The sequence below is a fragment of the Megascapheus bottae genome, chromosome 24 (genome assembly GCF_031878675.1).
Source record: "Megascapheus bottae isolate mThoBot1 chromosome 24, mThoBot2.hap1, whole genome shotgun sequence".
In the NCBI taxonomy this organism is placed as follows: domain Eukaryota; kingdom Metazoa; phylum Chordata; class Mammalia; order Rodentia; family Geomyidae; genus Megascapheus; species Megascapheus bottae.
The window spans coordinates 24,924,238-24,948,175 of NC_143532.1; the positions used below are offsets into that span (position 1 = coordinate 24,924,238).

The following is a 23,938-nucleotide window of genomic DNA, read 5'->3' on the forward strand; positions in this document are numbered from 1 at the left end:
TTAGTACTAAGGAACTGAACTCAGAGCCTTTAATTGCTAGGCAAGTACTCTATCACTTGAGCCACAGCCATAATCAAAAATTGAGAATTTTAATTCAAGATAGCAAAACTAATATTTTAATGAAAGTTACATGGAAAGAACCTAAAAGCCACAAATACTATATAATATTATAGATGAATTTTTCTCTGTCTTTAGTCATGTGTATGTTGATTTTGTGGGTACACTTTGCTTTTTTTTTTCTCTCTCTCTCTTTTCATGGGGTTTGAATTCAGGGCCTGAGTGCTATCCCTGAGTTTTTTCACTCAAGGGAAGCATTCTACCACTTTGAACCAAAGCTCCCTTAGAGTTTTCTGGAGTGCTTTGGACCATGATCCTCTAAGTAGTTACGATTAAAGCATGGCTACTTTGCATTTTAATCTTGAAAAGAAACTATATATGTTTAAAGTTTTCTCTTCACTGAACTACCACTAATTAACTAGCTTAGATAATCCTCTTTATTATTTTTCATGTAAACATGATAGTGACTACTACCACTTGATCTAAGGGTTAGACTCTAAACAGTTGCAGAAGGAAAATAAGGTAGTAAACAATTGTTTTTCCATTTGTATGTGTGTAGAGTTGGGGGGGGCGGTGTCCACATGTTTTCAGTCAACTGAAATTTATGAAGAACACCAGCATCTAATTCTCTTTACTATTAATGTGAGTATATAGATAAAATCCTGAATTCCACTCTCATTAAAGAAATGGAAAATCTTCTGGTGAATAGGCTAAAACATTTATTTCAGCATATTTTAAACTTTATTGTTGCTTAATTGAAAAGTGTGTCCTCTGAGTGTTAGTGTTGGTGTTGCTAGGTCAGGCTTCTTACAATTGAAGTGAGGTATCTTCTTGGAGTTTTTCTACATTAGGAAAAGTGTGCCCAAACATATCACTTCATGAATGACCAAGTGCATTACATAAATGACAATGAAGTTTAACACATTTCAGTTAAGATTTAAGAAGTCTCAAGGTTGTCTGAACTGATCAGATTCATGATTAGAATGTTCTCTTACCAGTTATCAATGAACGGCCACTTAGTATGTGGATGTAGTTGTGTACTGTCTCTTTTCTCTTGCCTTCCTTTCCCAAATAGATGTTCAGTAATTCTTGATGGAATCAGAATATAGCACAGATCCTTGTTCAGGACAAGCAATAAATAAAATTTTACAAGTTTTTTGTGTGTGTTTTCTGCGTGTGTCTGTGTGTTTACTTGAGAAGAAACTCCATAGATTTCATCAGATTCTGAACCTGGAAAACTCTGACTACTGAGAGACTTGGCCAGAACTAAGGAACCCCAACTAGTAGCAAATTTGTTGTACCTTTAAAGCAGTCTGTACATAAATCCACTCCCACACATTTTTCTGCTGGACCCGAGACTTAAATTCAGGGCCTGGGTGATGATGTCCCTGAGCTTTTCACTCATTGCTGATGCTCTACCACTTGAATCAGAACTTTGCTTTTGCCTTTTTGCTAAAAAATTGGAGATAACAGTCTCATAAACTTTCCTGAGTGGGGTAGCTTTGAACTCCAATCAACTAGTAAAAATTATGAGCTGTATGGGTTAGGAGTTTGGCCTAGTGGTAGAATGCCTGCCTAGCATGCATGAAGATCCAGGTTCAATCCCTCGTTACCACATACATAGAAAAAAGCTGGAAGTGGTGCTGAGGCTCATGTGATAGAGTTCTATCCTTGAGAAAGTCCAAAGACAGTGCTCAGGCCCTGAGCTCAAGCCCAGGACTGATGCAAAAAAAAAAAAAGTTATAAGCTGTCTGTCACTACTATTAAATAATGGGATTTGAATGCTTTTTAGATTTGTAGGAGTTTATAGGGACAGATTTGGGTTTGTTTTTTTTTTATTATTCATTTTAGTGGTAATGGGATTTGAACTCCATCCTGTGCACTTGGTAAACAGGCATTGTACCCCTTGAGTCACACTTCTAGTCCTTTTTGCTTTTTTATTGTTTGTTTCATTTTTTTGTTTTTGTTGGTTGTGAGACTTGAACTTTAGGCCTGGGTGCTGTCCCTGAGCTCTTCAGCTCAACACTAGCTCTCTACCACTTGAGCCACAACACCACTTCCTGTTTTCTGGTAGTTAATTGGAATAAGAATCTCATAGACTTTATAGTGCTTGGGCTAGCTTTGAACCACGATCCTCAGACCTCAGCCTCCTGAGTAGCTAGAATTACAGGTGTGAGCCACTGGTGCCTGGCTTTGTTCTTATTTTTTGAAAGGGGTTTCACTTTTTTGCTGAGGGCAGCTTTGACTGTGATCCTCCTATTTATATTTTCTTCATAACTGGGACAGGAAATACACACCAGGGATCTCAAACATTTTGTCCCTGCTTGTCTTCTTGATCTCAGCCTACCAAGTAGCTAGGATTATAGGCATCAATCACTCTCTCCTGGGAGTTGTCTTGGCACATCCACTCTTTTATAAATGTAAGTATTTCTTAGCTTTGGAAAAATGCAGTGGGCTTGAGTGCTTTAATACATATACTTACTTTGAAATTTAAACCAAAAGTATACTTCTGGTGAGTCATTTGATTACTCTACTTCATGTGTTAACTCCTTGAGGTTATAACAGATTGGCATGATTTTGAAATATTCTACAAATTATATTTAATTTGTGGTAGTGTACAGATGCTTAAAAAATACTTAATTTTTAAGCAGAAACATAGTGTTTTAACACTAAATAATATGTGTACATGAACCCAGATTACTAAATATGAAATAGAAATACTTCAAATTCTTTTTGTATGAAAATTAGACCAAAGAAACCCATTTGAAGCTTCCAGAAGTTAAAGTTTTTGTACAGGTATTGAGCCTAGTACCAGTGGCTCAATCCTATCTACCCAAGAGGTTCAAAGCCAGGTATGTAGAAAAGTCTACCTCTATTTAACCAGCAAAATAAAATATTACATTGGCATGGTGGCTTAAGTGGTAGCACACTAGCCATGAATGACAAAGGCTAGCAAGAACTCAAGGCCCTGAGTTCAGGTCCCAGTGTTGGCTTATACACATAAAAACCACAATGATTTACAGGCACATTTAAAAGTATTTGTTTTATTGGTGAGTACTAAAACTAAGTAAATTGCTATTAGTGCTGTTTAATAAACAGAATGTTAGAATTTTGTTTTTGCTTATTAGAGGGCCTAAATGGTTTCAGAGTGAGGAGTTGTTCTAATGATATTTTCTTCTTACTATTCTCTCCATAGGATAACTTCAAACTAATGTGTACTAATGCCATGATTTACAATAAACCAGAGACCATTTATTATAAAGCGGCAAAGAAGCTGTTGCACTCAGGGATGAAAATTCTTAGCCAGGTAAAAGCAGCTCATTTTTTTTCCACTTCTCCCCAAAAGGAAATCTGTCACAAATATAAGTATTATGAAATAGCTATATCCCATTGTTATACTGATGCAAATCCACTACAATGTCAATAGCCAGAAATTGGGGAAATCAAAAGAAGAAACAACAAAGTTCTTACTTGGAATTGATGTAAATAAATATGCCCCTCATAATTATTTCTCTAGAAGTTCTTAATAATTTCCTGGATAGACATTTTGCTGTGGAAGAACAACTTGAATTCCAAGATAAGATTGAATTAAGAATGAAGCCCTTTAGAAGAAAAACTCTTTCCCTTTGTGACAGTGAAATCTGTGCTTCTTGATAAAGCACAGAACTCCTTCTAGTGGAAAGAAAATGTACAGTTGAGAAATATTTGGGACTGTCTCAAAGCCGCTTCTGCATGATCGAGCTCTTCCTTGAAGGATAAGAATTAATGGATAGGAATAGGTGTTAGAGGTGGAATAAATGTTTTGCAGAGGCATCAACATATTAGCATCAGGAGTTTGTAAGTATGTGATATAGTGAATAACAGTAAGACAGCACAGATTTGAAGAATAAACTTTGGTAGTCACTGCATCTGCTGAAAGAAAAGGAGAAATAAAATACCATGAGTACCATGAACCTGCTACTAATTAAAGGTGACACATAACAGTTCAAAGTCTGAGTTATAATGTGAGCTGTCTTATACTAACTTGTGGATCATGGGCAACAGTAATTACCCGGGACCACAATTCTAGTGAAGAAGAATTACTCTGTGATTTCCCAAGGTGATTTACAGATTCTAGTTAAGAATTATAACGAAACTGGAAAGCAGTGATTTGGGGTGTAACTGGTAGAAGGAGAAAGGAGTAAGATATGGGGCACTTAAAGTCATATGAACCTGCCTTTGGGGGGGAGTGGCGGGGGGAGGGTGGTCATGGGGCTTAAACTTGGCCTGAGCACTGTCCCTGAGCTCTTCAGCTCAAGTCTACCACCCTACCCTTGAGCCAAACCCTACTTCCCGTTTTCTAGAGGTTATTTGGAGATAAGAGTCTCAGGTCCTTTTGTGCCTGGACTGGCCTTGAACCTTGATCCTCAGTTCTCAGCCTCCTGAATAGCTAGGATTATAGGCGCCCAGCTATCTGCTTTTTTTATTTGTGTAATTTACAATTTTACATTTCAAGAAATGCTGTGTTGTGCAAATGTCTGAATGTGGCTTGGCTTTGAGAAATTCTTGGATCCACATAACTAGAAGAAAAAGTGAAGATTGTTCTTGCCCTCAGTTTTTCAGATAATGTCAGCTTTCATCTCTCCGAAGAACTTAAGAAACTGATATAAACCAGTTAACTGTTTTGGACAAAATTTGGAAAGGAAAATATAAAATATCTTTTTGAAGAAAGAATCTAAAACAAAGTATTTTCCAGATTTAAAAATTCAGAACTGCAAGCTGGGGATATAGCTTAGTGGCAGAGTGCTCACCTTGTATGCATGAAACCCTGAGTTTGATTCCCTAGTACCACATAAACAGAAAAAGCTAGAAGTGGTGCTGTGACTGAAGTGGTAAGAGTGCTTGCAAAAGCAGCTAGTTCAAGTCCCAGGACTGGTTAAATTTTTTTAAAATTTCAGAGCTGCTTTTCGTATTTGAAGTAAAAGTACATTCAGCTTGGGTCAAGTGATAGGGTGCTATCCAACCAAGCAAGGTGATTGAGTTCAAACTACTGCAGTGGGACTATAGTTACATAAGTCAGGTGTCACCCCCTCCTTTATTCTGTCCCAGTTTTCCCCTTCTGACTTCCCTCCCTTACAGGTTGTATAGTTCATTTCCAGTATAGTGTCTAGTAGGTTTGACCCTTTGTCCCACCATTTCTGTGCTTCCCTTCTCCTCCCCTTCCCAAACCAGATAGACTTATATACAAGACAAAGAGTACAGAAATCAAAAGCAGCAACACAAGAGAATAAACCAAAGAAAAAAATAAAGGAAAAGAGAAAAAATGCAAACAATACAATGAAAAAAAAAAACCTCTTGCTTCCATTTCTTGGAGTTCATTTCAGTAGGCATCATATGCACATAGCTATTAAGCGCTTGGATTCCGCTCCTAAGATTATCCTCCTTTCTTCTCGCCGTGTGAATGTTTAAACTGCTTTTTAATTATGTCTGACTGCAATTATTTGTCTTATCCATTGTGTTTACTTGTGAACTTATAGGCACATTCTAATTACTACAGATGAGGGAAACCACGCAGCCTATGTTCCTTTGGATTTAGCTAACTTCTTTTTGTAAATATATATATTTTTGGGGGGTGGGGCAGTTCTGGGGCTTGAACTCAGGGCCTGAACACTGTCCTTGTACTTTCTCAAGGCTGGAGCTCTGTGCCACAGCACCACGTCTGGCTCTTTCTACATATATGGTACCGAGGAATTGAATGCGGGTCTTCATGCATGCTAGGCAAGCACTCTACCACTAGGCCAAATTCCCAGACCAACTTAGTATAATTTTTTCCAAGTCTTTCCATGGAGCTGTGTCATTCTTTCTCATGGAAGCATAGAATTCTATTGTGTATATAAACCACCTTCTCTTGATTCCTTCATCCACTAATGGACATCTGGGCTGATGGGCATCTAGATTAACAGTGCTGCAATGACATGGTGGTTCTGGTGGCTTTAGTGTAGCCTGGTTTGTGGTCTGTTGCCCAGGAGTAAGATTGCTAGGCTATAGAGAAGCTCTATGTTTAGTCTTTAAGCAGTATGTACTGCTTTCCTAAGTGGTTGAACAGCTTTACATTCCCACCAACAGTGTAATAATAGTACCTTTTGGCCACATCCTCACCCATCTATTATTGTTAGTTTTCTTGATAATTTTTATTCTTACCGGGTAAGGTGAAATCTCATTTTGTTATGCATTTCTTTTATGGCCAGAGATGTTGAACATCTCTTCGTGTTACATTGCTAGTTTAATAAGCAAAAGATTTCCGTGTTTCCTGAATTTTACTGGGAGTGGAAAGGGTGAAAGCACAGAAAGGAAATTCTACTTTCCCTTCTCTGTTCTTCCTTGTTGTCTAATCTCTGTCTATTAAGGAGCCCTACCTCTCCATGTTACAGTATTTAAATATGAGCTGAACACACACGTTAATCCTTCTCAAGACACTGAGTCCTGAAAAGTCGAGATTCAAAGCCTGGAGTTCATGAGATTCCATCTCAATTAGCCATCAAAAAAGCCAGGTTAGATGTATGGCTCAAGTGATAGAAGCATAAACCAGGGAAGAATAGCTAAGTAAATAATTTGAGTAAAAGTTATATTACAGTACAAACAGCACTATTTATAGCATAGTAACTTTGGAATTAGAACAGTCAAGATTCCAGTCCCAAGCCTGTTGTTCAGAAGCAGGTACTTAGGGCCAGGTATAACTTTCAGCATTTTTCCTGGGAGGATAGGGGCAATAAAACTGTTTACCTCATGGAGTTTTCTCTGATTGGGAGGTTGAGATGGAAGGATGGCTTGAGCCTAGGGTTTCAAAGCCAGCATAGGCAACATAGTTTCCTGTCTTCATAATATTTTTTAAGAAAATAGTTATATTAATGGAAAATTGGCATTTAGTCATTTAATAATGTAAAGCTGAGGATTAATAAATAGCATTCTTATTTGGAGATTGTGTGACTATACACATGCATACAGTTTTAGAGCTTAAACTTGGCGCCTGGGCATGGTCCCTGAACTGTTTTTGCTCAAGGCTAGCACTATGCCACTTAAGCCACAGCTCCACTTCAAGCATTTTGGTGATTGATTGATTAAAGATAAGAGTCTTTGAAATTTTTCCTGCTTGGGCTGACTTTCAACTGCAATCCTCATATCTTAGCCTCCTAATTAGCTAGGATTACAAGCATGAGCTATAGACAGCAGCTTAATTTAACTATCAAAAAAAATGCTTTCAAAGCAAAATTAACTATACTGTGACTTCTCAAATTAACTGTGCATGTTATCTTTAATTTTTTTAAAAAAATTTCCAGGGGCCAGGAGTTTGGCCTAGTGGTAAAGTGCTTGCCTAGCATGCAGGAAGACCGAGGATCAATTCCTTGGCACCACATACATAGAAAAAGCTTGAAGTGGGGCTGGGATTTGGCCTAGTGGTAGAGTGCTTGCCTAGCATGCACGAAGACCCGGGTTCAATTCCTCAGTACTGCATACATAGAAAAAAGCCAGAAGTGTTGCTGAGGCTCGAGTGGTAGAGCTCTAGCCTTGAGAAAGTCCAAGGACAGTGATTAGACTCTGAGCTCGAGCCCAGGACTGGCGGGGAAAAGAAAAGAAAAAAAAGCCTGAAGTGGCACTGTGGCCCAAGTAGTAGAGCGCTAACCTTGAGAAAGCCCAAGGACAATACTCAAGGCCCTGAGCTCAAGCCCCAGGACTGACAAAGAAAAAAAAAAATCCAAGTGTTTGTATTGTGGCGTCTTCTTTACAGAATTCAATTCTAGCTGGAATTAAAAAGGTGGTGGAATTTAGGTTGAAGCCATTGGTGAATCTTGAGTAATATTGAGTAGCATTTTTACCCTGGGTACCACTTGTTCTCTTTAACCTCCATGTCTGGGACTTATCCTAAAGACATGAAAGTGTGCCTACAGATTGCGAGTGTAAATTTAAGCATCAAATTGAATTGACTACATATTCCAATTATTAAACACTTTTTTTTCTGGTCATAGGGCTTGAACTCAGGATCTGGGGACTGTCCCTGAGCCACAGCTCCACTTCAGTTTCCTGGTGGTTAATAGGAAATGAGTTTCACAGGTTTTTCTGCCAGGACTGGCTTTGAGCCACAATTCTCAGAGCAGTAGTTAGTATTACAGGTCTAAGCCACCAGCGCCCAATATTAAGCACATTTTAAAGACTTTTGTGTGTGTGTGTTGTTAGGCTGGTTGTGAAGCTTGACAGTTTGGCTCAAGGCTAGCATGCTACGGCTTAGAGCCTTGAGTAAAAGCAGCTCAGGGATAGTTCCCAAGCAGTGAGTACAAGCCCCAGGACTGGCAAAAGCAAAGAAAGAAAAGGAAAGGCAAGTAATGAGAGGCCTGACATAAATCATTGGTGTGTGTCCTCAGGCCAGTCATTGAGCATTTCTGGCTGCGTTGTCTGTGAAAGTTTCATGCTGCTGCATTGCAGCCCCGATGTGGTGGCACGCACGATAATTTCCAACCACTCTCCTGTTAAAACATAATGGTCAAGGTTACTCAGAAACCTCAAGCCCGTGACCATAGTGAAAATTTCACAGTGCATCACTGCAATGGAAAATTAATACATGTTTCAGAAAATAGAAACAAGATTTCTCTTGGTTCTCTGATCACCCCGTGAGGCATTCTGAGAAAGGAGCTGTAGTAGCAACCATTTTTCCTACCCGTGTTGAAATCATCAGTGATCACCGTGGGATAGCAGAGGTGAAGTCCTTCACAATCTCCAATCATTATGTACTTACTCATACTGAAGGCTCAGAAGATAAGACAGTCTGGACCCTTAGTCTCAATGCATTCTCTTCCGTTAAGTTTTTAGTAGCATAGTAAAATTGTAAAGCTTTTTCACTTTGCAAATCATCTGAATGAATTGCAAAAAGCAGACTTTGACTTGGTTCCTAGATAAGATTGGACTCCTATGGTGTAATTACATTAATTGGTTTTCTTCCCTACTTAATGACAAGGTAAGTGCAAACTCTGGGCGGGGGTGGGGGCGGGGGGGAGCATTTACTTTAAAACTCAGTTGCTGTCATACAATAAGAATGTTTTTTAATGGCTTTAGGAAAGAATTCAGAGTCTAAAGCAGAGCATAGACTTCATGGCAGACTTACAAAAAACTCGAAAGCAGAAAGATAGAACAGACACCTCGCAAAGTGGGGAGGACAGCGGCTGCTGGCCACGAGAAAGGGAAGACTCTGGTGATGCTGAAGCACAGACTTTGCAGAGTCCCAATCTGGACAATAAGAAGTAAGAGGGGAAAGCACTGATTCAGCCTGACATGGGAAGACCAAGGCCCAGTATGTCAGTTGTGACCATTTCTTGTCAAGAAAGTCATTTTGGATGACCTGAGAAGCTCTGCTTACACAGCACTATATGAATTCTGGCTGAATATTTGGATTAACATGTTTTTAAAAGCAGATTATTTTTAGTGACTCATATTGAACTGTTTGTTTAAGTGTATATCCATTACCTCATCCATAAAGGAGTTGGGCAAAAGCACACTCAAAGCTGTCGCTGAGGACTGTGCATGTTCTCCATTAGACAGCAGCTGGCACGAGCAGTAAAGAACCACGGGTCCTGGCAGCCGTCCTTGTGGCTGGACAGCCGTCAAGTCCACATGCTCATGTCACTGGCAGCACCAAACTGTCAACTGTGGAGACTTTTGGAGTTAATGGATTGGGATTTTTGCAGTCATAATGCTAAAGAAGTAAACGACAAATCTGTTGTTTATAAGATATATAGTAGGGTTCATTTTGTGATAGAACCTGAAATGTTTACAGCAACATTGGGCCAAAAAGGAGGGAAGTATGAAAGTTTTCCATTGTCTTTCCTTCATTAGAGCCCTTCCGAGGTCACTGGAGAACAAAGTTTAATTAGTCACAGCACTACAACTGTCTCTACTTACATGTGTATTGGAAATCATTTTAATGTTCATGGATGTTTGTTTCAGAAAAGACAAAGACGTGCTTGAGGATAAGTGGAAGAACAGCAGTTCAGAAAGGGAGCAGGAACAGATTGATCGTGCTGTGCAGGAGTCTGGGGGGAAGCTGACCCGGCGGCTGGCCAACAGCCAGGTGAGCAGTCATCACTGGCACAGAGGAAAAATTAGTAACATTTGTGCTATTTCTGCTCTGTCTTCTTATCACTGAGTTTTTTTTTCCCCCCTGTGGAATTACGGTTTTCTAAAATTAGCAAGTAAATAGTATAGTTTATTTTAAGCTTACAAGGAATCAGTTAATAGTATATTTTAAGCTTATAAGGAATCAGTTAACATGTTTTGGTCTTTCTGAGATCATAATGTTGAGCACATTCATTTTAAACCCAAGTAGTTTCAAATATGACTTTGAGAACCTTATGGTCCACACAGCTCTTTAAAATTGTGGAACTTGGGCTGGGAGTTTGGCCTACTGGTAGAGTGCTTGCCTAGCATGCACGAAGACCCAGGTTCGATTCCTCAGTACCACATACACAGAAAAAGCCAAATGTGGTGCTGTGGCTCAACTGGTAGAGCATGAGCCTTGAGAAAGCCCAAGGACAGGCCCTGAGTTCAAGCCCTGGGACTGGCAGTGAAAAAAAATTCTGGAACTTTAGCCAGGCAACAATAGCTCACTTCTGTAACTGCTGCTGCTCAGGAGGCTGAGATCTGAGGATGGAGGTTTAGAGCCAGCCTAAGGCAGACAAATCCACAAAACTCTTTATCTCTCATCAGCAAAAATCTGGAAGTGGAGAGGCATGGCTCAAGTGATAGAGCACCAGCTGTGATTGCAGAAAGGGCTAAACAAGAGTGCAAAAGCCAAAAAAAAAAATCCTAAGACTTTCTTACTCTTTCTTTCTCTGCCTTTTAACACCTGTATATTCAGAAGACAGGTATGAAAGTCAGTGTTTTCGAGTTTAATGGTGTGCTAGTGTTTGATGATGTACCTGGAGTGTTAGTTTGACTAAGGCTTTCTACTGTAGATTGTTTGTATGCGTGTAAAACAATTTTATTTGAATACTTTCGGTCATTGCAGTGTGAATTTGAAAGAAGAAAACCAGATGGAACAACAACATTGGGACTTCTCCATCCTGTGGATCCTATTGTAGGAGGTAGGATCACAGAGACTGTTCATGAACTTGATGCTTTATGTAGTGGTCACACAGCATCCCAGTGACAACAACAGCTGACACAACAGTTTTCTCATAGTTTCAGAGGGTTTCATACACAGTCTGACTCCATTGAGCCTGAGCCTGTAGTGAGGCAGAGCATCATGGCCCTGAGAACATGTGGCCGAGGCAATACAGTTCTAAAGTACCTCCTCATGCTTCCAAGACCTCAAAAATAATGCCACTAGCTGGGGACAAAACCTTCAATATACCAACCTTTTGTGGGAGGATACTTCATGTCCAAATCATACTCAGAGTTTTAAAGCAACAAACCTGAATACTGATAAATCTAACTGATAATCACAGTGAGCTTGTAGCTAGGTACCATGAGTACAGTGTACTTTGTGGTAACTTATCTATTTTTCTACTATCATGAAAAATATTGGGGATATAGAAATGGACTGTTTGCTATGAAGCCATAGTTGAAGCTAGATGTGTATAATGGGGAGCAAAATAGGAGACTCATCTATCCCCTCAAACTGGGATGAAAGAGACACAAGTAATTGTTGGAAGTGTCATGAATAAATATGTGAACATTGGCCTTTCATGACTAAGAACTACAAAGGAAAAGTACAGAAGAGAAGGTGCCTGCCTAGTGCTTGAGATCTGGGAAAGATTCTTCAAGATGATTTGAGTACAAGTGAAGAGAATAGTCATAGGACTCACCAGTGAAAAACCTTGATGTAGACTGAATAGATTGGTGCATTTGAACACTTGAAAGGGCAAGCTTAGTGCTGTGTTTTCCAAACAGACTCATTTAATTCATACAGACTTTTTTGTTAGTTTTCCTGTCATGAGGCTTAAACTCAGGACCTTGGTACGGTTCCTGGGCTTTTTCACTTAAGGCTAGCACTCTGCCACTTTGAACCACAGTGCCACTTCCAGTTTTCTGGTTGTTAATTGGAGATGAGTCTCGCAGACTTTCATACCTAGCCTGAGTAGCTAGGATTACAGGTGTGAGCCACTAGCACCCAGCTCATATGTTCATGTGTACTTCTCTCACCACCTACCCCCCCGCTGCCCCACATCCCGCACCCCACTTGTGGGGCTAGAACTCAGGGCCTGGGCTCTGTCCTTGAGTTTTTTCACTTAAGACTAATTAATAGATTACAGATGAGGGTCATCAGCACCCGGCTGCATATGTATTTTTCATCGTAAAATTTTATAGGACTTGGGTCAAAGAAAGTATCATGTGTACAAAATTTGCTTCTTTAAGCAATTTTTCGTTACTTTCATTTTTTTCATTGCTTTTTCGAGTGTGGCTATGGGGAGAATCTAGTCATGTAAGATGTGACCTAGTTGCTTAGGCCCCAAGGTGCACCTGTTACTTTGAAGGCAGCATCTGGCTTCTGTATTGGCCTGCTTTTCCAGGTGTCCAGCCCCCAGGGCATGATCAGACGTGGCCAAAGCCAACTTGACCCGTGTGTGGCTGCTTTGCCACCTTCTCCGCTTCATCTGCCCCCCATAGAGATCCTAGTACACATTACCTGTCATAAGCACCAAGTTACTTAATACATTGAGTTCTTACTGTCTTTAAGTGCCCTGATTTAGTCTTCTACTAATATTCTCCTGGTTTACTTCTGTCATCTTTTTTTCCTTTTCTTTTTTGTTAGTCATAGGGCTTGAACTTGGGGCCTGGACGCTGTCCCTAAGCATCTTTGATCAAGGCTAGCCCTCTACCACTTTGAACCACAAGGCCACTTCTGGTTTTCTGGTGGTTAATTAGAGATAAGAGCCTCTTGGGGACTTTCCTGCCCCGACTGGCTTTAAACCATGATCCTCAGCTCCCGGCCTTCTGAGTAGCTAGGATTACAGGCGTGAGCCAACACCAGTACCCAGCTATACCTATGTCATCTTTAAATCAAACTGTTCTATGGGAAAGGGAAGATGTGTAGGTGTTCAAAGTGTCTTACCCTGATTGCCTATGGCATCAACCTCTATAGCAGATAATAGTCTTACAAAGAAAAAGACTTCTTGTGAAGGACTGGCGTTTGAACCTAGAGTCTCATGGTTGCTAGCCACTTGAGCCCTGACCCCAGCCTAAGGGAAAAAAACACATTTATGGTTTTGCTGGTGCCACATGTATCCTAAACCCAGCTTCTTCTGTTCTGGGAGCCTCTTTAATGTGCTGTCTGCATATATCATATATTCTAAGCCTTGGTAAAAACTTCATAGCTTGATTTAACAAGAGCACATTTTTATTTTTTTTTTTCAAGAGCACATTTTTAAAGACTCATACCCATTGCAGTAAAATTTTCCTGTCAAAGATTTATACTTAATCCATTATGAGTAGCTTAATTCAGGTTTGCCCTGGTTGGTCTTTTTCTTTTTCTTTTTTTTTTTTTTTTTTTTTGTCAGTCCTGGGCCTTGAGCCCAGGGCCTGAGCACTGTTCTGAACTCTACCAACTTGAGCCATAGCACCATCTCTGACTTTTTTCTATGTACGTGATACTGAGGAATCAAACCTGGGTCTTCATGCATGCTAGGCAAGCACTCTACCACCAGGCCAAACTTCCAGCCTATCCTGGTTGGTCTTTTACTTACCTTTCTCCTGGTTTTGGGAATTTTGTTTTTAACAAAAATGTATAAATGTCATATGATTATGAAGAATTCCACTGAGCACTACAGTTTAATGAGCTGATCCAGGTTATTGATCCTGACTACATTCCTGCCTTTCTCAGAGCTCAGATCTTTATTTTTCCAGTGGCCAGGCTTGAACTCAGGGCCTGGGCACTGTCCCTGAGCTTTCTTGATCAAAGCTAACCCTCTACCACTGGAACTACAGTGCCACAGTACCATTTCCAGTTTTCTGGTGATTAGAGATATGAGTGTCACAGACTTCATTGCCAGGGCTGACTTCAAACCACAGTTGTCAGATCTCAGCCTCTTTAGTAGCTAGAACTACACTTGTGAGCTACTGATGCCTAGCTAGAGTTTATCCTAAAAGTGATTTGAGGGCCAGGAGTGTGGCTTAGTGGTAGAGTGCTTGCCTAGCATACACAAAGCTCTAAGTTCAATTCCTCAGTGCCACATACACAGAAAAAGCTGGAAGTGGTGCTGTGGCTCTAGTGGTAGCCTTGAGAAAGCTCAAGGATAGTACCCAGGTCCTGAGTTTCAAGCCCTAGGAGTGGCTGGAAAAAAAAAAGTGATTTGAGCTAGGTGCTGATGACTTGTGAATCCTAGCTACTCAGGCTGAGATCTGACGATTACAGTTCAAAGTCAACCTAGGAAGTAAAGTGTAAGACCTGTCTCCGATAGATCATCAAAAAACCAGCAATGGAGTTGTGGCCGAAGTGGTAGTGCTGGCCTTGAGCAAGAAATCTAAGGGATAGCACTAGACTCTTAAGTTCAAACCCCAGAGACTGGCACCAAAAAAAAAAAAAACCTGATCGAATAAGAGCTATGCAACCACCTTCACACCATGAAGATAACATGAAATAATACACATGAAAGCAGATATCCTGTGGATCATTTCTATGCATGCCTTCTTCATTGTACTTGGTTTTATGTCTCAGAACCAGGCTACTGCCCTGTAAGACTGGGAATGACAACTGGAAGACTTCAGTCTGGAGTGAATACCTTGCAGGGGTTCAAAGAGGATAAAAGGAACAAAGTAACCCCAGGTGAGGCCCCTACATAGCCCATGTGTTTCTCTTATCTCTGTCTCAGGTAGGAATAGGAAGTGTAATTATCACTCATTGCTTTTTTGGGTAGCTTCCTTGGTGATATTTTTGTAGTATCAATTAGCTGTTCATTTCACAAGAAACTGGAAAGTCATGTATTAGTATTAAAAGTGAGTTTTATTCTTTTTCTCCTCTATGGGGAATAATTGACTTGATTGCAGCTTCACAGATGCTGGTAGCCCTCTGTGTCTGAGGACTCTGAATGTACAAGTTGAACTCATGTTTTTCTTACTATCTTACCAACACTTCAACTATTTACATTATATTTGGTATGATAATTCATCTAGAGATGACCTTGTATACTGAAGGATATATAGAGATGCTATGTGAATGCCATGCCATTTTATGACTCAAACATCCTTGATATTTTGTATCAGGATGAGGTCCTAGAACCCATTTCCTGAGGATGCCAGGAATGACTAGACCTGCTTGGGAGAAAAGTCTATCTTAGATATATATGACAGTCAATAATATAGATTAGACTGCAGGGTCCTTTAATAAAATAAGGAAATGTATTGACATAAATTCAGGAGTAGTATCATATTTTGTTTTTTCAACAGTATTATACTTGAATTATGGACCCTACAGTTCTTATGCCCCACATTATGACTCCACATTTGCAAATATTAGCAAGGATGATTCTGATCTAATCTATTCAACCTACGGGGAAGATTCCGGCCTTCCAAGTGACTTTAGGTGAGTTCCCACTGAATATGCCGAGTACCACATTTTTCTAAAATATCTTTAAAATACAATATATGAAGCCAGGCACAGTGGCTCACACCTGTAGTCCTAGCTACTCAGAAAGCTGAGATCTGAGGATTGAGGTTCAAAGCCAGCCCGGGCACTAAAGTCTGTGAGACTCTTATCTCCAATTTACCTCCAGAAAGCTGGAAATGGCACTGTGGTTCAAGGAGTAGGATAGTAGCCTTGAGCTGAAGAGCTCAGGGACAGGGCCCAAGCCCAGAGTTCAAGTCCTACTACCAACAACAACAACGAAGATAGATAGATAGATAGATAGATAGATAGATAGATAGATAGATAGATAGGCGGTGTGATTTGTATATAGATGTATAAAGTTATCCAAATGGTGAAAGAATGTGTTCATTAATGATTTATCACTAGTTATCATTTACTGGAAATGAATTATTTTAAGGGGAAAACATCTCTGATAATGGCATCCGCAGCGTTTTCTTACAGAAATACCTTCTTAAAGATGTTATGTATGTTAACTGATAACTAAAATCCAGGGGCTTAACTCGAAATGTTGATGAGTACCACCTGTTCTGATGTAAATTTTGAGTGTCAGTTTTGACCAGTTTGGGAACCTACAGAACATTTCCCCTCCCCTGTGAGGTGTCGGATGTGATAACATGATCCCTAAGGCAACACATAGCCAAATCTATTTGACCATCGTGTACCCAGCTCCTGCAGTTTTCCCCCACACGCCTAGTCCTGTCCCAGTGGATCAGTAACTTCTGTGCTCCTGTGTAAGATGCTGAGCACTTTGCATGCCATCAACTTGATGAGGTAGCTTCCCAGTTTACCATGATTGTGGCTCATAGCAGGACATTTAGCTGAGGCTTTCCCTTTATGGCACTGATACCATGTACATAAGAATGTAACTCTGTAGATGAACCAGTTTCCTGACTTTGACAAAAGGGAGCCCTGACCTCTTAAACGTATGTATGGGTTTTGTTGCTTTTACAAGCAGGGGTCCCTAAGTTAGAAATTAGATATGGTTTCAGAGTAAGCCATTTACCTTCTTAGATATCACCAGCTTGAACACTTTCTGCATTATTCATCTAGACATTTGACAAGTAGGTAGTACATGTCACCTGCGTGCTAGGTGGTAGGGATTCCACAGGAAAACAGTGGTAATAGACTGGCTAGTCCATCAGGTGGTGACAGTGCTTTAAAGTAACACACAGTGGTGAAGAAAGGTAGGGCTGGTGGTAGGGAGGTCTTTGATAAGGAAGGCTCAGTCAAACTAAACCCAGTGGAGGTAAGGAGAACCGCCCTGAAAGCACCCTACTCTTAGAAATAGCCAAACCAAGACTCTGAGCTGGATCTCCCTAGCCCTTTCAAGGAACAGCAAGAAGAGCAGAAAGGAGCAGAACAGGTAGAGAATAAAATGGAGTGGTCACAGGTCAGCCTAGATCTTTGTAAAGACTGGGAGTTTCTGTTCTAAGTAAATAAGAAGATTACTAGTAGTTTATAAGTGAGGTTGTAAGTCTGGCTCATAATTCTAAAATGACCATTCTGTCTGCCATGTATAGTATAGACTACAGGGGCAAGGCAAGAGCAGAGGTTTGGAAGACTGCAGTGGAGCCTCGCTGCAGTGTTAAGAGCTTGATGGATGGTGCACACCTGTGATCCTAGCGGCTTAGGAAGTAGAGATTGAAAGGATTGCAGTTTGAGGCCTGCCTGGGCAAAATGGTAGCATGACTATCAGAACCAACATGCCAAGGGCGGTGGTATACGCCCATCATCTTAATTATTAGGGGAGGACATCATAAGTACGCCCTGGACAAAAATAAGAAACCCTAGCTCGTGTGGCTCACACCTTGGTCAAAGCCAGCCCTGGCAGGATAGTTCTTGGTGCTCTTATCTCTAGTTAACCACCACGGAGCCTGAAGTGGAGCTGTAGTTGAAGTGGTAGAGTGTCCGCAGTACACACACACACACACACACACACACACACTGTCCCCAGTACACACACACACACACATCTGCCCACAAATAAAGGGGGGGGAGGCTAAAAAAGAACTGAGGTGTAATTCAAGTGAAATGATGGCACCTCCCCCTAGCAAGCACAAGCAGATTTAAGTCCTGTCACCACCCCAGGTGGGAGTAGTCAGTAACTAGTCAGGAAATATTGTACAGACTGAAATGGGATGAGAGAGATGTCCGGATGACTCTAGGGTTGTTCAGACTTAGCCTAAAAGGACGTACTTATTATTTATTGATAAGTAGGTGATTTAGGATCTCCACTTCAGGAAAATTTAGAGCATTTTCGGATTGAGCTTGACATGCCTACCTAAGTTAGAGAGTATAACTTTGAGAATCTTTAATATGTATTGAAATACTAAAGGTAAGCTTGAGGTCACCCAAAGAGGAGCAAGAAGCCCCAAGAACTGCCTGGGCCCCATCACTAAGGTCTTGTTTTCTTTGCATGGCTCTCAGAACATTTCGTTTTCACTTTGTTCCTACTCTTTAATTCTCTGATGATGATAGATTTATCACTGGTAAGTATGTAAATACAGCATTGCTCTGGACAGAAAGTTTTACATCATGGTGTAAGCCATGTAAGGCAAGGACGTCTGTTGGATAGAGTTGGCTGTGTCGGGTTTTGAAGCCAGTGGTGATGATATATGTCACTTTTCCAACCCTCTGTCTTTCAGTATCCAGGAGTTTTTGGCCACATGCCAAGATTATCCATATGTTATGGCAGATAGTTTGCTGGATGTTTTAACAAAAGGAGGGCATTCTAGGACCCTGCAGGAGTTGGAAACGGTAAGAATGTTGTTAAAGAAACAGCAGTTTATTCTTGGCCCTAAAATATTAGTCACTGGGTGTTACGAAACCCTGGATTAGCCAGTATGACAGCTAGACTCCATTCTCTTGGAAGGATGGCCCAGTGGGTAGGGGCTAGAGTAGAAAGGAATTACCTGGCTACCAGGATTCATGAGAGCCCAGATTGTCATTCTCCTGATCTTGGGGGGGGGGGGGGGGGCGGGTAAGACTCAAAAATGAGGATCACAACTCAAAAGTAGTGTATATCCTAACAAAAAGGAAAGTCTCGCTTACTAGCTAGTAACTGAGCAGGCTAAAATGATAGGATATATTCTATCTATATAGTGATAGCACATTGGTTAGGAGCCTTAGAAGTAAAGAGTTTTCTCGTTGCTGTCTTCTAACTTACAAAGCTCTCTCCAATGTAGAATTCTTTTCTGTTGACTTGTTTGTTTTTTGTGGGTCATGGGGCTTGAACTCAGCCTAGGCACTGTCCAGTGTAGAATTCTTGTTACAAAGATTAGAACCTGAAAGTGTTCCTTGTGATGTAAAAGAACATTGGCAGAACATTCACATCACCATAGTTAGAAGAGCGGGTGTCTCATAGTGGTGGCTGTGACTGTATTGCTTTGCCCATAACTGCATCTATGGTATGTGTTGCTAGTGACTTGTCAGCAAGGCTGGGGTTAGTGCCTCACACTCAGTGTGACTGGTGTAAAATCCTAGCATATGAACTTTTTCTTCATTTGACCTGAAAAGACCAAAACTACAACTAAGAAATACGTGATCTGTATACTTTTCCCATCAATGAAGCTGAGTTCTTTGAGTTTAGTTGCTCTTTGATGACTATAGTCATGAATTTTAAAATGTGCTTGTTCTGCCCTTTTATGTAGCAGTTCTTAAAATGTACCCTAAAAAATCAAAGTTTCCCATAGAGAGAATATATGGTTTATAATTTTTAGAAAATAGGGATTGTAAGCCGGGCGTGATAGCTCACACCTGTAATACTAGCTACTTAGGAGCCTGAGATCTGAGGATCAAGGTTCAAAGCCAGCCCGGGCACAAAAGGACCTGAGACTCTTTATCTCCAATTAACCTCTAGAAAATGTGACATGTAGCTTGGCTCAAGGGCAAGGCAGTAACCTTGAGGTGAACAGCTCGGGGACAGTGCCCAGGCCAAGTTCAAGTTGCATGACCCACCCAAAAAAAAAAGAAGAAAAGAAAAATAGGAATTGTTAAATCATAATACAAATTTTGAAAGATGACTATTGATGTCACAATGCATTTGTCTATGTGTGAGTTCTCCGATGACGAGGATTATAGGGAAGTCCACATTCTGTACCATTTGCATATTTTACATCTGTGTCTGAAGACATTGCTCTGGTAACAACTTACAGTCCCTTCTCACCTTCTTGCCAATCTTAACCTGTTTCAAAGCTCCACTTAGATATTCTATAATGATCACTAATAGTCAAGCATTGCTGGTGCTTCGTCTAACAAATATTCTCAAGATGGTAGTAATTATGTTTGCTTCATTTTCTTTTTTTTTTTTTTTTTTTTGCCAGTCCTGGGGCTTGAATTCTGGCCTGGGCACTGTCCTTGAGCTTTCTCAAGGCTAGTGTTCTACCACTTGAGCCACAGCACCACTTCCAGCTTTTTCTGTGTATACGATACCATGGATTCAAACCCAGGGCTTCACACATGCTAGGCAACCACTCTACCGCTGGACCAAACTCTTAGCCCTCACTTTGATTTTAAAAGCTATATTCTACTACTACTACTACCCTTTTCAATTAGCATACATTGGTTGTACAAGGAAGGGTTCATTGGGTGTTTTCACCCATATATACCACCTTTCCCACTGCATCCCTCTCCCCTACCTCCTCCCCTTTCTTAAATCCATTTTTCACTCCTTTTCTCATGCTATAACAATTGACACTTAGCTATGCGTTTTCATAAACTGTTGTTTTGCTTTATCTCTAGTCATCGCCTGAAGATGATGGCCAGTCTAGGACAATTGATACATCTAAAGAAATGGAGGTGAGCTTTGTTTTTTGTTTGTTTGTTTTCCAGTACTGGGAATTAAACTCAGGGCTTTGGACTTATGAGCATTCACTCTTATCACTTGAGCCATTTCCTAGTCCATTTTAAATGGAGAACTGAAAAACCTGGATGATAAAGCTTTTGTTTGAAATAATGCTCATTAGGTTTCATCTGATAAAAGTATTTTTACCTTCAGAGAGTTTATTAGTATAGTCATTTGTGCAGAAGAAACATGTAAACAAAGGATCCAAAACCAGTTTCCATACAGTATAAATACATAGGCTGTGGGCACCCGGGATGAGGAACTCACTGCTTATGGAGCTGTCTGGACAAGGCTAGAAGATGAAGAAGCGCTCACTTTCCAAGAAAGCAGGGCTAAGCATCTGAAGTCCTGAAACAGGTAAAACTGCATGGATGACAAATGGGGCTGAAAGCAAAGCACCTGTGCAGCCGGCTCAACAGATAACCCAGAACCCTGGGTAAGGAGAATAGGTGAGGCTTTGGGCAGGACCCCCGAGGTGAAACATCTTCTGTGCATTGCTAGAAAGCTGAGAGTAGGATGGGATACTGTGATCAAATGTGGAAGAAGGGAATCTGTGGAAATCTGTGAGACTTGTCTAAGCTAGAAAATGATTAGCATACTACCATAAGGCTAATAAGAATTTAGGCAGAAATCAATGTGATCTGGTGCATTCAGTCTTGTAGAAAAGAGAACACGCCCTAAGCAAGGGAAGGTGACACATATTTCAGATGTGGTGAATGTGATCTGGGACATTGCTGCAGGTGTGGTCCTGGAATCTCCAGCCCGGGCTATGATGTGGCAGGTGTGATCTTGCAATTGTGGGTATAGAGTTCAGTCACTACAGTGGAACTCAGGGTGAGCTTGAAGAAAGGCTGAAGGACTGCACTTTGGAGAAAAGTAGTAGTGGAATATGTGAAAGAAAGGATGCCAAGCAAGAGGGGAGAATTCAGCATCAGAAGCAATCCAGTCTAAGAAGAAACATGCAAATGTCATTGTATAGTACTGGGGTCTAGAACTCACAGCCTCTCATTTGCTAGGCAGGTGCTCTGCCACTTGAGCTATGTCTCCAGTCCCCACAAATATCATTTGTAACCTTGATCACAATCTCAGTAAAGTGGTGAGGGGGAAAAGGTAGACGTGAGGGAGTTAAGTGCCTAGAGAAAAATGGGCTAAAGAGAGAGAGATGTAAAGAAAGTAAAGGTACAGGTGATATTTATGCAGCCATGTTTTCAGGAGAAGGAGAACCTAAGCAAGGTCATGTGCTTACTGAAAAGGAGCAAGAGTGAAAGAAATCCTGAGGAGGAAAAGAAGTTGGATAAGAAATAAAGACTGGATCCTGGCACTGGTGGCTCACACCTGTAATCCTAGCTACTCAGGGGGCTGAGATCTGAGGATCGAGGTTCAAAGCCAGCCCGAGCATAAAAGACTATGAGATTCTTTATCTCCATTTAATCCCAGAAGTGGTGCTGTGGTTCAAGTGGTAGAGCTCTAGCCATGAGCTCATGGAACAGTGTCCAGGCCCAGGGTTCAAGCTGGGGTGGGGGGGATGGAGAGAGAGAGAGGGAGAAAGACTGGAAGTGGCCCTGTGGCTCAAGTGATGAGAGCGCTAGCCTTGAGCTGAAGAGCTCAGGGACAGTAACCAGGCCCAGAGTTCAAGCCCCATGACCAACACCTATAATCAGGAGGCTGAGATCAGTCCCAGCAGAAAAGTCCATGAAACTTTTATCTCCAGCTAATCACAGAAAAAGCTGAGAGTGTCACTGTGATGCAGGTGGTAGAGCCTTGAGCAAAAAAAAAAAAAGGAACTCAGGGCCCAGACCCAGAGTTCAAGCCCCAAGACTCGCCAAAAAGAGACTTATTGCGTAGAATATGAAATGGGGAACTATAACATACTTACTAGTGTAAGGCTATACAGTTGAAGTTTGTACTGCACACTTTCATCCTATTTATATGTAAAGGAGTCAGTTGTCCAGACTAGTTGAGCTTTGAGTACAATACTCCAGTAGAAATGGAACAATTACTTTTAGCTACTTATCCAAGTTGGTGTCATTCTGATGAAAAAGTGTTGTGGTGGAAACATTGAGTCTTATGTTTCCAGAAATAAAACTGCCCTTCCTAAGGTTTTCTTTCTCCCATGCAGGACTAGCAGCCTGGATTGGGTGTCTGGAGGAGACCCAGGAAGATTCTTATGCAGCAGATGTATAAGAATGCACATTTATAGAATGGACTGAAACATTTGCCTTAACCTCCAAAACATAAGGCCTTGTTAGGTCTCTTAATACTTTATGAAGTGTATGATGCAGATTGTATAAGATGTAATGATGTTACATAGAAATGCTTTTTTGCCAAAATTTAAGAGTAGCATTTTAAAAGGGTGTTCTTGGAAGGCATTTTTGGTAGTCATCATCATAGGCAGAATAATTTTGCCCAGAAACATTAAGTTTTAGTTAATAGTCATGACTTAACAAGCTCAAGTAATTGCTTTTTTTGTCTTTTGAGGCAGATTACAGAAGTAGAACCAGCAGGGCGTTTGGACTCCAGCACCCACGACAGACTCACAGCACTGAAAGCAGTAACAAACTTTGGTGCTCCCATTGAAGTGTTTGACTCTGAAGGTGAGGATCTCAGGACTGTGCTGGGAACTGCGTAGCACAGGCGGTCAGGTTTTCCTGCTACCTCAGTGGCACCCACCCACCACAGGAAAACCATGGCCAACCAAATTAAGTGAATAGGAGAGCATGGCAGTGCTCCTGGTTTTAAGGGGAGGCAGCTAGCCACTAAGGAGCAGAGCCTGAATCAGAGGATCCATACTTCCACACCGGATGAAGCAGGTGTGCCATGTCATGTCTTCTTCCCACAGAGGCTGAGGTGTTCCAGAGGAAACTTGACGAGACCACCAGGTTGCTGAGGGAGCTCCAGGATGCCCAGAACGAGCGGCTGAGCACCAGGCCCCCTCCCAACATGATCTGTCTCTTGGGTCCTTCCTACAGAGAGATGCACCTTGGTACGTTATGCCCTCGGCAAGGGGCTGGAGGGAGGGTGCATAAAGGGAGAGGTTGAGTAGTGGCAGCATTGTAGAGGAACTGGTGCCACAGAAGGCATTTTCTCTGCATTTAGCCATTTGGATTTTTTTTTTTTGGAGTCACTTTTTGAAAGCTGGAACTATTTTTCTTTGCAGCTGAACAAGTGACTAATAACCTTAAGGAACTTGCACAGCAAGTGAGTCCCGGTGACATCGTGAGCACGTACGGAGTTCGGAAAGCAATGGGAATCTCCATTCCTTCCCCCGCCGTCACACACAACCTCGTAGACTTGACAGAAGGTGCGTGCGCAGTTTCTCAGGGACAGTGGGAGGCTCTTGAATGTAGAGCTAGTGTAGTTCTCACACTTTGAACGAAGTTAGAGGGGTAACCTAATCGCTGCTGCGTAGCCTTGAGTGTGGTAGGAGAGCT

The 23,938-nt window shown here is 41.2% G+C and overlaps 1 protein-coding gene across 1 annotated transcript in view; it reads left to right on the top strand.

The window, feature by feature from the left end:
- Positions 1-23,938, top strand: part of Brd7 (bromodomain containing 7) — a 41,627-nt gene that overhangs the window by 17,370 nt on the left and 319 nt on the right. The window contains exons 6-16 of the mRNA XM_090357665.1: positions 3,254-3,364; positions 9,142-9,326; positions 10,030-10,153; positions 11,090-11,165; positions 14,738-14,845; positions 15,466-15,601; positions 18,310-18,421; positions 20,405-20,461; positions 22,990-23,101; positions 23,347-23,490; positions 23,665-23,808. Of these exons, the coding sequence (XP_090213791.1) occupies positions 3,254-3,364; positions 9,142-9,326; positions 10,030-10,153; positions 11,090-11,165; positions 14,738-14,845; positions 15,466-15,601; positions 18,310-18,421; positions 20,405-20,461; positions 22,990-23,101; positions 23,347-23,490; positions 23,665-23,808 (1,309 nt within the window). The remainder of the gene's footprint in view (positions 1-3,253; positions 3,365-9,141; positions 9,327-10,029; positions 10,154-11,089; positions 11,166-14,737; positions 14,846-15,465; positions 15,602-18,309; positions 18,422-20,404; positions 20,462-22,989; positions 23,102-23,346; positions 23,491-23,664; positions 23,809-23,938) is intronic.